Source organism: Chelonoidis abingdonii, chromosome 1 (genome assembly GCF_003597395.2).
Source record: "Chelonoidis abingdonii isolate Lonesome George chromosome 1, CheloAbing_2.0, whole genome shotgun sequence".
NCBI lineage: Eukaryota > Metazoa > Chordata > Testudines > Testudinidae > Chelonoidis > Chelonoidis abingdonii.
In genome coordinates, this window is record NC_133769.1 from 225,471,617 (window position 1) to 225,486,706 (window position 15,090).

The following is a 15,090-nucleotide window of genomic DNA, read 5'->3' on the forward strand; positions in this document are numbered from 1 at the left end:
AAGGGAGCTAGATAAATTCATGGAGGTTAAGTCCATTAATGGCTATTAGCCAGGATGGGTAGGGAATGGTGTCCCTAGCCTGTTTGTCAGAGGGTGGAGATGGATGGGAGGAAAGAGATCACTTGATCATTACCTGTTAGGTTCACTCCCTCTGGGGCAGCTGGCATTGGCCACTGTCGGTATACAGGATACTGGGCTGGATGGACCTTTGGTCTGACTCGGTACGGCCGTTCTTATGTTCTCATTTTTTTAGTAGTTCACATCTAACACAGTACTATCCTGTATTTGCTTCCTTTTTTTTTTCCTGGTCTCTGCTGTGGCCTGCTTGCTTACTTCCAGTCCAAATGAGGTGTATGCTTGACCAATCAGTTTGTAACTCTGGTGCTCAGAACTCTGAGGTTCTAGTCTACGCTCATTTTTGTAGAAGTTCTTAGTATGTGACACTGCTTAACTGTATCTCTGGTGAATCATTATGTTGATACGGATTAATGCTATAACTCTATAGGAAATATTGTTGATATGGTATGCACAGTCAAATGGTGTTTTCATTAACAAAATCAGAAATGAGCAGTTCTTTGAACAAACTGGAAGTGATGTGTGACTATAGCAGACAAATGTGTTAACACTTCTCCAATTAAATTTGTTTTGATTATTCTCTGGCAGTGAACAAACACACTGCTTAGCATTCATGGTGGTATTTAATGAGAAGAACGTTGCCAGATCATGATTGTAGATGTTTTTTCTTAAAGTTCCAACTTCAAGAGTCATGTGATTATGTGAAAATCTATTTTCATTTTTAAAAAAAAATAAAGAGAAAAAATGTATGGCCATTGGGGTTGTGGAAGATGTATACCCTAAAGGCTTAAGAACTAGAAAATAAATAAAAAGAACCCATAATTTTATCTTTTTAACCCCATCTTATAATTTTGGAGTGGACCTGATTTGAAATGCAAATCGCTTACTCACAATACAAAAATCAAAGCACTTTATTTTCGCATCTGAACTTGAAATGTCAAGAAGCTAGTTTACAATGATTTTTAACTTTGAAGTATATAATGAGTAAGGCTGCATTTTAGTCATGGGTATTTTTAGTAAGTCATGGACAGGTGAATGGCAATAAACAAAAATTCATGGCCTGTGACCTGTCCATGACTTTTACTATATACTTCTAACTAAAACTTGGGCCCGGGTGCTCGGGGTGTGGGGATGGCCCAGGATCCCTGCTAGGGATAGAGGGCGGCCTGGGACCTCTGCTGGTGTATGTGAGGGGGGGCTGGTAGGCTCCCTACCCGGCTCCGACCAGCGTGTCCCTGCAGCTCTTAGGGGATTGCTGGCCAGGGCTCTGCACGCTGCTCCTGCCACTAGCACCAGCTCCTCAGCTCCCATTGGCTGGGAACCGCAGCCAGTGGGAGCTGCAGTGGTGGCACCTGCGGGCGTGGGCAGTGCGTGGAGCACCAGCTGCTGTAGAAGTCACAGAATTGAGGATCTCTGTTACAGACATGCAGCCTTAATAATGAGTTCAACAGGAAGAAAACCTATATCACAAGCATACATGTGGTAGAACTATATTTATGGGAGCTGGTAAAGGCTGGTCTCTGTTATAGAACACACCTGCTTGATATGCCAAATGGATTCTATTTTAGCATGTTAGAAGCATTTACATTCATTTTATGAACAGAAGTTTATATAATTCTCATAGCAATATTTCTTTATATTTTTGAAGTAAAGGTCTTGGTTATTCCACTGGTAAAAATTTTTTGAATCCCCACATCAGATTTAATTATGAGGTAGTTATCACTGAAAGATTCTGTTAAAAAGTACTTCTCAAAAGAGTGAAAAATTAATACATCGGTCTAATATGATTGTGTTTCTTGGGAAAGCAGTTAAACTAAACAGTTACTGATGTGGTAAATTATAAAGTACCTAATGAATGATTTATATATAAAAAAGTACAGTTACACTATCCAAGTTTCTAGAGAACGTGTACTCTAACAGAAAATATTTTCTTCCATGGAACAGGCTCAAAAATAAAGAGGTTGGTGTATCCAGTGGGCTTCATGGGGATTGGTGCCTCGCTATATTATCCACAACAAGCTGTTGCTATTGCAAAGGTCAGTGATTACACTTTTAGGTGTGGGAAACCCCCTTACTTCCTGTCACTTATTTCTTCATATCTTCAAATTAATGAGTAAACCATTTTTATTTAAGGGTTGTCAGCAGGCTTGGCCTTCATACAATGAAGGCAGATACATTTCTTTTCCCAAGGAGCTTACAATTTAAATTGGACATAAACTGAGTGAAGTGATTTTAAATCAAAATGATTGATTTAAATCAGCAAGCAGGAAACCTGATGTAAATACTCAATTTTAATTATGTTTTGCATTTGTACTGTTTACTTTCCTAAAGAAATGTTGATTCTCATTGATTGGTAACTATTAAAACATGTTTGCAACCAAATATAGCATTTATACTAAATTTGGTGGTGCTTTTTGTTCACTGATGGGATACACTGCATCTCGACACATTTATTCTTCTTCGAGTGCTTCATTCTTCTTCATGTCGATTCCATTTTAGGTGTGTGCATGCCCACATGCACAGTTGTCGGAAAGTTCTGCCTTAACAGTATCTGTAGGGCCGGCTGTGGTGCCCACTGGAGTGGCGCTCCCATGTGGTGGTATATCAGGCACCGCCAGCCCTGTGTCCTCTTCAGTTCCTTCTTACCGTCTGTGACAGTTGGTTGCAGTGCCTTGTCTTGCTTCACAAGAGCAGCAGCAGATATCCATTGACTGATTTAGTGGTTGTTGTACATAGTTTTATAGATAGTTAGTCGATAGTGTTAGTTAGTCGGCAGAGTCCCAGTGAGGACTTTCCCCCAAGCAGGGCTTGCCTGTTCCCCCGGCTTCAAGACGTGTGCATCATGCAGCAGGTTAATGCCGTAAGTGTCTGGGTGAAGGCCACAGGGAAGACGTGTAAGAACTTTTGCCCGTGGACCCAGACAGAGTAGGATATCTGCTTGAGGGTGTTATTGATGGAGGCAGCTCTTTGTCTGGCGTCAGAACCCTCCACCGCAGCACTCATGGCCAGCACTTCGGCTTCTGCATGCAGTGCGATGCCGGACTCAACCTAGCACCGGTCCTTTCGCCTGTGCTGAAAAAGAGGCTGAAGAAAAGAAGCCCCTCGCACTGAAGGAGAGAGGGGCTTCATGCAAAGGATCTCTGTCAGGCCAAACAACCCCTATGGGGAGTGATGGGAGTACCGCAAAAGTCAGACTCAGCAACCCTGCCAAGGACCCACCCCGGGCAGAGGCAGGGATTCCCAACCAGTTATTGAGCCTTCAGGGCCCTAAGTGGTCCTGGCAGCCAAGGAGTAAGGCTGACCCACTCCACAGGTGCCATGCCAGGTGACGGATATGGCTCTGCTTGTGGCACCAAAGGGGAAAGCCACTGGGGTGCTGCAGCACAGACTGGCGGAACACCCTAGGTCACTGGATTGCAGGCACAAGTCCCCATCACTGCGACTTTGGGACCTGGCACTGCAGCCTAGCTCACCTGCCAGAAGGTGTAGCTTTCCATCGAGATCCCCTCCTACTAGGCGAGGGACTCTGGGCTCGTGGCGCCTGTACTGACGACTGTCTGGTCATTGGTCACCTAGATGCCAAAGACCCTCTCCCAGAAGGTATCCTTGTCGTCTGACTCTGTCCTAGAGGGATCATTCGGGATCTTGGTGTCGCCCCGGTAGTGTTCCTCTGGCAGGCGGTACTACTACCCGTCACCCCTGTTGATTTGCCTACAAGGGTCAGTAGGCAGACCCAGGCCTCAACGGCCCCACCATGGTCACTGGAGGGACAGTGGTCAGGGTCAGACTGTGATTTTAGCCTGTCGCTGAGACAGAGTGACTCCCTTCTAACGCGGGGACCGAGGCGGCTCTGGCCATGGTGCCAACGAAACAGGGGCTGTGGTCCTCACAGTGGTCTTACTGGAACCCGTAGGGGGTGCCGGTAATTCTGGTCCAGTACTCTCAGCCCTCCCTGGCCGAATCGGACAAACCAGCCGAGGTACCACTGATACTGCAATTGGAACACAGTACTGCAGCAGAAGCAGAACCCGCACACTGTACCATGATGCCAGGGAGCCCCCCTCCGACAAAGGAGGGGATGACATCATCCCTCAGGTGACACAGTTGTCCTCATCATCCACGGACAAGGCAGTGTCCGGAATCTCCTACACCAGCAGTCCCCTGGACGATTTTAAGGAGCACCAGGCCCTCCTTAAACGGGTGGCTGACAACCTTGGCCTGCACATTGAGGAGGTCGCTGAGGAGGCAGACAACCTCTTCAATGTCATCTCAGCCACCACACTGGCAATAATTGCATTGCCTGTCTACCCAGCAGGGATCAAAAGCCCTCATCTATTCCGCCAACCTCAAGGAAAGCGGAAAAGAAAGACTATGTCCTTTCAGAAGGCTTCAATTATCTGTATACTCATCCCCCTGCAGCGGCATTGACCATGTCCGCAGTGAATGAAAAGGACAGGCAGAGCCACCCTAGCAGAACGCTGAAAAATAAGGAAGCCAAGAGACTCAAGTTATTCAGCAGGAAAGTTTTATTTGATGACCAGCTTATAGTTTAAGGTCTCTTAATCACTAGGCCCGGCTGGGACGTTATAACTTTAACCTATGGGATTCCCTTAATAAGTTCATGGAGGCCCTCCCACCTGACCCTGTCCAAGAGTTTGCCGTATTGTTGAGTGAAGGCACGGCGGTGGCCGGTCGAGTCCTCCAGTTTGCCAGGGATGCCATCTGGCGAGTCCTCCAGATGATGGACTCGGTTGCCAGGGTGGTCGTGTTGGTGGCGGCGGTGCAACGCGGCTCTTGGTTGCAGGCTTCTGGGCGGTCCCAGGGGATGCAGACCATAATCCAGGACCTGCCATTTGAGGGTTTGTGGCTCATTTCTGAGCTAACTGACTCTAGGCTCCATGGGATGAAGGACCCCCAAGCCACCCTCCAGTTCCTGGGCTTGCACACCCCTCAGCAGTCCAGGAAGCCATTTCATCTTCCCAGGTCTGATTCCTACTGGGAAAAGGACTAGGACAAAGGGCCTAAGAGACGCTATCTGTCCTCTTCCTGCCCAACCTAACCCTTCCAGAAGTCAGGGAGGTGTCATAAACACATAGTTAAGGGTTAATGTCTCTCTTGCCTGTAAAGGGTTAAGAAGCTCAGTAAACCTGGCTGACACCTGACCAGAGGACCAATAGGGGGACAAGATACTTTCAAATCTTGGTGGAGGGAATTCTTTGTTTGTGCTTTTTGTGGTGTTGTTGTTCGCTCTTGGGACAAGAGGGACCAGATGTACATCCAGGCTCTCCAAATCTTTCTGAATCAGTCTCTCATGTTTCAAACTTGTAAGTAATTAGCCAGGCAAGGTATGTTAGTCTTATGTTTGTTTTCTCAACTTTTTTTTTTTTTTTCTTTTTTTGCTGGAAGGATTTTACCTCTGTTTGCTGTAACTTTGAACCTAAGGCGGGGGGGTCCCCTCTGGTCTATAGGAATCTGATTACCCTGTAAAGCATTTTCCATCCTGATTTTACAGAGATAATTTTACCTTTTCTTTTTTTTTTTAATTAAAAGCTTTCTTTTAAGAACCTGATTGATTTTTTCTTGTTTTAAGATCCAAGGGGATTGGTGAGTCCAGATCCAGGGATTGATGGGGGAACGGAGGGCGGGGATGGTTAAATTCTCCTTGTTTTAAGATCCAAGGGTTTTGGATCTCTGTTCACCAGGGAATTGGTAAAGTCTCTCAAGGCAACCCAGGGAGGGGACGAAGTTTTGGGGGGACAGAGAGTGCGTCAGACACTGGAATTCTGGGTGGTGGCAGTGTATACCAGATCTAAGCTAGTAATTAAGCTTAGAAGTGTCCATGCAAGTCCCCACATTTGTACCCATAAGTTCCGAGTGGGGAAAGAAACCTTGACAGGAGGCCAGAAGCAATCATTTTGAGGATGCACTAGAGGATGGCGCCCCAGCCAATCTACTGGATCTAACTCTCCCTTTTTTCAACTGTCTCTGCCCTTTCCAGTCAGCCTGGTCCTGGGTCACATTGGACCACTGGGTGCTTGTAATAGCTTCCTACTCAGATTCTGACCCTTAGCATTGATAAACTGAGAAGCTAACATGAAACCTCCAAGCTTACTACCAGCTTGGATCTGATCTCACTGCCACCAATCAGGATTCAGGGCTCCTGATTGCCCCCAAGTCGCCCCAACCTATCCCTGGGGGACTCCCCAAGACCCAGAACCCCTAGGTCTCCTCTGTCTCATGCCCCAGCTTCCCCCCTTCCCTGGGTTAGCCTGAGTGATGCCGTACTATTCCCCTTGAATACAAACCAGAGAGGGCAATCTACCTCCCCCTGAGGCTATGCATTCAAACCTAGTCAAGCTATAACAAAGAGATGATTCCACCTCCCCTTGTTCCCGTAGCCGGTGAACTAGGAAATAACCTCAAGCAAGTCTGAAAGAAAAACTATAATGTAAAGAAAGAAAGGAAATTACATAGTAGATGCAACTCATGCACTAAAAAAGCTCAATCAGGGCACATTGCTTAAAGAATTGAGGAAAACCAGTCGATTCAATAAAATAAGCAAAACAATTTAAACCAATCCAGTCACAGACACACATGTAAGTATCAAAACAAGCATATACAGCCTACTTGGCTGCGAACCTTTGTACTACCAACTTGGTAATTACGAAGGGTAGAAAGAAAGTTGGAGATAGAAAGAAAAGGTTGTCTCACACATAGCTGAAAGAAACCAGACAGACACAAGAGCTCAAGCCAAAACCCCTCTGAGATTCCCCCTCTTATCTTTTAAAATCCGTTTCCTGATTGGTCCTCTGGGTCAGGCTGTTTGGATTCCTTTCGATAAAAAACATTAACCCTAGTACATCTATTATAAGACACACCCCGCAAATCACAAGACAGGTAAAATTATCACTGGTGGTTGATCTTTCTTCCTAGATCTTAAACTAAACAGATAACAACACATGCACCTTTACATATACTACTAAGCGTAACTACAGACTGATAACAGTTTAAGGACAAGTTTAACAGCAGTGATCCACGGAACTCTCACGGACGGATGGCATCAGCTACTTGTGGTTAGAAGCTCCTAGAAATGTGTTTGAATTCAAAATCAAAATCTTGGAGAGCTAAACTCCAAACGAAGAAGTTCTTGTTGTGTCCATTTGCTTGCTTATGAGCAACTTTAGCGATCGCAATGGTCAGTTTGTAGCTGGACACCGCCATCCCCAAACATATGCGTAGCTTTTCCAAGGCGTACACAAATGCAATAGCAATTCTTATTCACTGACTGACCAGTGCTTTCCCCTCAGATAGTTGTCATTGCTGAGAAACACGACAGGATGGAAGTTCTGATCCGGTCCTTCCTGCATAAGAACTGCTCCTATACCACGCTCAGATGCATCGGTGGTTACTAGGAATGGTTTGTCAAAGTCTGGGGCCCTTAGTACAGGGTCAGACGTGAGCGTTGCCTTAAGTTGGGTAAAGGCTTCCTGACACTCATCAGTCCATTTAACTGTAGTTGGCTGGGTGCTAGATACGGTTTCTTCGGGCTACACCCGGAAGTTTATAGCTAACCCTCCTTTCCACCCCGCTTCAGGGACCCTTCTCATGAGCAGTTCTTAATTCAGGAGGTCAAAAACCTTCTGCGCCTGTGGGAAGTGGAAAAGGTTCCATGGAACGTGGAAGGCAGAGGCTTCTACTCTTGCTGCTTCCTACTTCCTAAGGCAAAAGGGGGCCTCAGACCCATCCTAGGCTTGCGTTGCCTCAACGAGTCACTCCAGAAGTTGAATTTTTGCATGATCTCCCTGGCTTCCATCATCCCCTTCCTGGATCTGGGAGACGGGTACACCAACTTCAATTTACTTTTATAGTTCCATACTTCGATCTTCCCAGGGCACCAGTGCTTCCTTCACTTCATATTGGGCAGATACCATTTCCAGTTGACCGAGATGCCCTTTGGTCTCGCGTCAGCCCCGAGAGTATTCACAAAGTGTATAGCACCAGTGGCCGCTTATCTGAGATGTTGGGGATGTGTGTCCAAATATACCCGTACTTCAACGGCTGTTTGATAAGGGACCAGTCTCTGGATCAGGTGCGGCGGCATCTCGATCTGGTATGTTCGACCTGTTGTGACCTGAGGTTGATAATAAATGAGAAAAAGTCAACCTTAACACCAGTACAACACATAGAATTCATTGGAGTAGTTATCAACTCCACTTGGGCCAGGCCTTCCTCCCTGAGACTCAGTTTCAGGCCATGACCGACTTCATGGCAAGCCTGCGGGCCCACCCGCTCACAACTGCCCACATGTGCCTGAGGCTGTTGGCCACATGTTGGGATTCATGATTCCACCTCAGACTGCTTCAGGCACTCGTCCGGCATAGCATGGACCACGTGGTCAGGATTCTGTACAGCGAACTGTCATCCCTCATCTTGTGGCAGGATCCTACATCGGTGTTGGAAGGAGTTCCTTTCATGGCCCTGGCCTCATCAATGACCCTTGTCTCTGAAGTCTTGGACCTGGGCTGGGAAGCCCACCCAGGGGCTCTCAGCACTCAAGATAGTTGGTCCAGTTGCGATCGTTCCGTGCATATCGATGTCAGGGAACTCAGAGCAGTTTGACTGGCCTGCCAAGCCTTTCTACCTCATATATAAGACAGAGTGGTTCAGGTTCTGACGGACAACATGGCTACAGTCTTCTATATCAACAGGCAGGGTGGAGCCAGGTCATCTGCCAGGAAGCCCTCTGGCTCTGGGACTTCGGTCTACAGCACAACATCAGTCTCATGACCTCTCCCCTTCTAGGATCCAAGAACGTTTTGGCCGATTGCCTCAGCAGGACATTCTCCTCTTATCACAAGTGATCCCTTCATCCTGTGATGGTCAGTTCCATCTTCCGCAGGTGGGGAACTCCCCAAGGGGACTTGTTTACGTCTAGGCAGAACAGGAAGTGCCACGTCTTCTGCTCAGTTGAGGGCATGGACAGAGGATCCCTGTCGAACATCTTTCTGCTCCCATGGTCAGGGGCTGTGATGTATGCCTTCCCTCCAGTGCCATTGCTACCCAGGGTCCTCGTGAAAATCAAACAGGAGAGGGCAAGGGTCATCCTCAAAGCGCCGGCATGACCATGTGAACACTGGTTCAGCACTCTGCTGGACCTCTCAGTGGCAACTCTGTTCCAACTACTGCTTAGTTCGGATCAGTTGTACCAGAACCACAGCAGTCTTCTGCACCCCAACCTGGCAGCATTACATCTGACAACATGGCTGCTGTGTGACTAAAGGCACAAGAGCAGCAGTGCTCGGCTGAGGGTTCAGCACATTCTCCCCCGCCCCCCCCGCTCACATCCAGAACAAAATAGTGTGGGTTGTCACAGACAACATGATCGCAGTGTATTACCTGAATGAACAGGTCTCAGCTCTGCAAGGAAGCAGTCAAATTAGAGGATTGGTGTAGCCACTAAAATATCTCACTAATTGGCCTGCCCCTGCCAGAGAAAGACAACAGTATAACATATCAACTCAGCAAAGATCTCCTGCAATTACACAAAAGTCTGTAAAGAGCTGAGAAGACATTTGCAATCTTTGAAGGTTCCTGGACATAGATCTCTTCACCCTCAAGCAGACTACTAAGTGTCCCCATTTCTGCTCAAGAGTAGTAGACAGAGACAGTATCCATATTGGATATTTTTCTTCTGAACTGGGGGATGGGTTCTCCCTTCCACCATTCCTCGTATGCAGAGGGTGATAAAGATAAGAAGATACAATAGAGCTAGGATAATTCTGATTGCTCCAGCATGGCTGAGGCAACAGTGATATACAAATCTTCATCTTTCCAAGGGCGTATACAAACTTCCAGTGATGCCACACATTTCGCAACAGGTGAGAAGATTTATCACTGGGAACCTTCTTTTGCTACACCTAGCTGCATGGGGTCTGGGTCTCTAAGGGTACGTCTATACTACCCGCTGGATCAGTGGGTAGTGTTCGATGTATCGGGGATCTATTTATCGTGTCTAGTCTGGACACGATAAATCGATCTGCTAATCGACGCCTGTACTCCACCTTGGCAGCAGGAGTACGCGGAGTCGACGGAGGCGCCTCGTCAGTCAACTCGCTGCCATGAGGATGGCCAGGTAAGTTGAACTAAGATACTTCAACTTCAGCTACGCGAAGGTTATTTTCTGTGGCCCACACGGTCCTCGCAGCCCCCCTGCTCTCCTCCAGCGTTTACCTAGAGCTGCTCTGGCCCGACACGCACCGGGGGCAGGGCAGGGCAGGCTGCCTGCCTGCCCTTCCCCCATGCCACTCCAGGAAGTGGACAGAACCTGCGGGAGAAGAGGCGTGTGTGTGTGTTGCTGTTGCGTCAGGCACTGCCTCCAGCAACTCCCATTGACCGCGGTTCCCTGTTCCTGGCCAGTGGGAGATACTGGGGGCGGTAAATGAAGCAACAGTATCACACACACCCCATGCCCCTGCTCCCCCCACGTTCCAGCCACTTCCTGGAGCAGCACAGGGTCAGGGTGGGCAGGCAGGCAGGGAGCCTGCCATGCCCCCAGTGCGTGCCGGGCCAGAGCCCATCCCCCAAACCCTTCCTGCAGTCGACCCTCCTGCACCCCAACCCACTGCCCTGAGCTCCCTGCCGCACCCTGACCCCCTGCCGTACCCTGCACCCTGACCCCCTGCCCTGAGCCCCCTGCTGCACTCCGCACCCCTCCTGCACCCAACCCCTTTCCCTAAGCCACCTGCCACACCCCTCCTACATCCCAATCCCCTGCCCAGACCCCCTGCTGTATCCCACACCCCTCCTGCACCCCACATCCCTACCCCCTAGCCTGACCCCTACTTCACCCCAACCCCCTGCTGCACCCCTTATCCCTCCTGCGCCCCCTGGGTGCAGGGAAGAGATGGAATTGGGGTGGGGATTTCGGGGAAGGGGTTGGAATGGGGGCGGGGAAGGGGTGGGAAGAGGCGGCAGGGGCGGGGCTTCATGCAAGGGGTGGAGTGGGAGTGGGGGCAAGAGCGGTGCGGGGGAGGTGTCAGTCATGCGGCCCTTGGGCCAATGTACTAGTTCTCATGTGGCCCTCATGGTCGTTTGAGTTTGAGACCTCTGCTCTAGTCCACCGTTTCTCAAATGCGACCACCAGAGGATTTCCCTACAGCCACAGCAATTTTGTGGGCTGTGGAGGGGTAGAGCATCAGTTCCTCCCTTTCGTCCCTGTTGCTCCTGCCACTTCTCTGGAGACACAGGTGGGGGACACGATGCTTAAGGAGGAAGGTGAGGCAGCAAGGGCAAGAGGAGAAGGCCAACAGCGAGGCGAGCAGCAGGTGAGGGGAATGAGGAGGCAAGAGGTGAGCAGCGGGGGGCGGGCCTGGTGGAGGAGTAAGAAGGCGAGTGGCGAGCCAGCAGCAGGGTGATGAGAAGGATCTGGCTGCAAGCAGGGAAATGATGAGGCAGGCGGGGGAGTCTGGCTACAAGCAGTGGAGTGGGGAGGTGAACGGTGAGTGGAGCCCCCTTTGGGGAGGCTAGCTCCCATGCTCCGTCCCCCTCTCCCTCACCAGTAGCTGGAGCCCCAAGATCCCCTGCAGCTAGAGTCACAAGCCTCCCCCTCCTCACCCCCGGAGAAACCCTAAGCTCCCCCCCTCACCCCATTGCTGGAGGAGCCCCGATCTGGCCGAAGCCCCGAGACACGCTCACCCCGCCCTGGGCCGGACTAACCCCAGGTTGACCGAAGCCCCAAGCTTCCCCCCACCTGCCCGGAACAGCCCCGAGCCAGCTGCAGCCGGGCATCCTCTCTCTTTCCCTCCCTAGACCCAAGCCGCCCAGGTGTTTTCCATTGTTATTTGGCCGCCTTCTGTTATGTCAAAGCTTTTTAAAATTTACTTCAGAATTGTTGTACAGACAACCCTTTTACCAAAAAAACAAAAGAAATAATAATAAAAAAGACAACGTGCAAAGCACCATATTTGTGTTTCTATTCTGTTAGGTCCAGTAAAGAATAGAGATAACTGCTTGATTTTCATTGAGTCTGCAAAAAAAAAAAACCCACCTCAAACCGTACATAAATACATTACAATGGTTTGAGTATATATGTGCATATTACTTTACTGGCTTTAGGAAAAATAAATAATTTTAGGGAAAAGTGTCCAGTGCGGCCACCTGCAAGAGTGGGTGGCCACACTCTGAGGCCACCAAAAAATTTGTTGGAAGAACCGTTGCCTAGTCATATCTTTACAAAACACGATTGCCTAGATCATGTGCTCAGTTCAGTAGGTTAGCATTCCAATCCTTAGCCAGTCATGTGACTTCCTCATATCCAGTCATGGGGTACTGATTGCCAAACTATCCCCTGGGTGCAGCTATGTAGAGGACGCCTAAAGAAGAAGTGGAAGTTACTCAGTTGTAACCAGACTTCAAGATGGACTCTGCATATTCATGTTCCCTCCGTCCTCTTTCCTGTCATCTTTGGAGTTGTGTAAAATCCTTATGCTGAGAAAGCGGTAGGAAAGAATGGAGGTGGCAGAGAGCAGCCCTCCCCCTCTGAACGCTGAGGAGAGGAGTCGGAGAGGCAGATGAGCACTCTTAACAGGCACTGCTATAAGAAGATACCACTGTCCAGACTGCACCAAACAGCACATCCTATGAGTGTGAATATGCATTTCTAAGCATTCTGGTTACAAGTAACCACTTCTGCAGTGTGTTTGTTTTGGGAGGAGAGCAGGGGTTGGGAGAGGGAGTTGGGATTTTACTTCTTCCTTTCAATCTGTTCCTGTTCCAACCCTTATGTCTAAAACAGCCCTCTTGTTCACCTTCGGTTTCCCTTCCTCATTTTAGGTGTTGGATTGAGTTGAGAGGGTTTACATCATGAAGAGATTTTAAAAAAGCAAATATCTAGCTTCATATAAATAATTTTATTTAAAACAAACCTTTTTAAAAGTCCAGGACTTTCTTGATTTGACCTAAGATGTAGCAGTAAAAGTTTAAGATTAATTAATAAGACATAAATAAAATTAACGTGGTCTTCTGTTTTAAATGTTTAAGTCCTTTAATTTGGGAACAATTCAAACATGAACATTTTTCTAACATGGCTCTTTGGAAAAAATGTATTTTTTTATTGTATTTTATTTTTAGCTTTTAAAATGTGAATTATTCTGTATTGAGCTTACCACTCTGCACTTCCTTGGGTATCGCATAGTCCTGATGTTTGTACACTATGTTGAATATTGCCAAATACCTAAAAGTACAAAGGAGCACATTCATCTCTTAATTAAGGCTTTCCACTAGAGAAAGGTTAGCTCATCAAAGAACTAGGAAATATACTAAGCGGAGTACAGTTTGGGATTGTGATACAGGTCCTGCACATCTGGCTATAAGAAAAGTCACATCCCTTTCAATTACAATGTTTGTATTGCTGAATGAGGTGTATTGGCGACAGAAGCTCCGGAATACCAGGTACACAGGGAGTACAGTAGCAGTGTGATCTGTTCCATAGTTGCTCAGCAAGGCCACGTCTATACGACGCGCCATTTCGGCGCGTTAAAATCGAAAGCTCTGGGTTCGATATATTGCGTCTCGTCTAGACGGGGATATATCGAACCCAGAGCGCGCTTACATCGATTCCGGAACTCCACCAAAACAAACGGAGTTCCGGATTCGACTTTGCGAGCCGCACACATCGATTTGGCGCGGTGAAGACGGGTGAGTAACTCGATTTTAGATATTCGATTTCAGCTACGCTATTCCCGTAGCTGAAATTGCGTATCTAAAATCGAATTTCACACGTCGTGTAGATGGGGCCCAAGTTGAATCGTTAAACTTAATGATCAAGGATGGTTTCTAGGCGTTACTTTCTGTAACTGGAAATCTAAAAGACTTTTTCTCCAGGCATCATTCTTATGGAGAACAAACTTGTAGCTGTTTTATCACAAGATCGCAAAATTTAAAGCTCTGTGTTGTGAATATCTGGTGAGCTGTCTTTGACCTGCACCAAGGAGACAAACTTGGGCAGATTGTTCTAATATTTGTGGCTTTGGCAGAACTTCCACTGGTGTTTTAAAGCTGTTCTGCTTTCTATCCAAGATAAAATAATATCTGTTATTACACTTACCTGAATTTTGTACTTACCTCTGGTTCAGCTTCAATCTGGAAAAAGCGTCTGCTACTAAGCTACCAAAATCAACCTCTTTGCACCACAGAAAAGTTTTCAGTCATTTTTAATAATCCTCAGTATTGAGTCTTCCCAACTTGCGTAATACAGCACACGTACTAGTCATTTTTATTCATGCTCACTGCTTCCTGCAAGGATAAACCTTTGCCAGTGCACAGCTGTTGTCAAGATTTATTCCCTTGACAATAAACTAAACTGACTACAGTGTTTAAAGGTTACAATGTAAATGTTAAAAGGTCAGCAAATTCTCAGTTAAGGTTCCCAAAAGGCTGTACTGATAGAGAGCCATTACCCTTAATCCTGCTTGATAACCTACATGTATTGAAATAGAATACTGTAGTTAATTTTCTATGTACACAATAAGAAGGGGAAAGTTGTTTATGTGCTTGGGGCTACAGTAGAACCTCAGAGTTACGAACACCAGAGTTACAAATTGACCCATCAACCACACACCTCATTTGGAACCGGATCTGCACGATCCGACAGTAGCAGAGACGGACAAACACAAAAAAAAGCTGCAAGTACGGTACTGTGTTAAATGTAAACTACTAAAAAAAATGGGGGAGGAAAACCGCATTTTTCTTCTAAAGATTCAAAGCTATATTAAGTCAACGTTCAGTTGTAAACTTTTGAAAGAACAACCATAATGTTTTGTTCAGTTACCAATATTTCAGAGTTATGAACAGCCTCCATTCTTGAGGTGTTTGCAATTCCAAGGGTCTACTGTATTGCCGTAGGCCCAGAGAGATTTAGGGGACACTAAGCAGAACATAAGCCCATTTTCAGGTTTCTTCAGAACCTCTCCTGACAACTCGTCAATCTGACTTTTCAGTGTTTATTTAAATATTATC

The 15,090-nt window shown here is 47.3% G+C and overlaps 1 protein-coding gene across 3 annotated transcripts in view; it reads left to right on the forward strand.

Moving 5' to 3' along the window:
- APOO (apolipoprotein O) overlaps window positions 1–15,090 on the forward strand; it is a 112,950-nt gene that overhangs the window by 43,200 nt on the left and 54,660 nt on the right. For all 3 annotated transcript variants that reach the window (XM_075059925.1, XM_032803093.2, XM_075059926.1), the window contains exon 6: window positions 2,020–2,111. In XM_075059925.1, coding sequence (XP_074916026.1) covers window positions 2,020–2,111 — 92 coding nt within the window. The remainder of the gene's footprint in view (window positions 1–2,019; window positions 2,112–15,090) is intronic.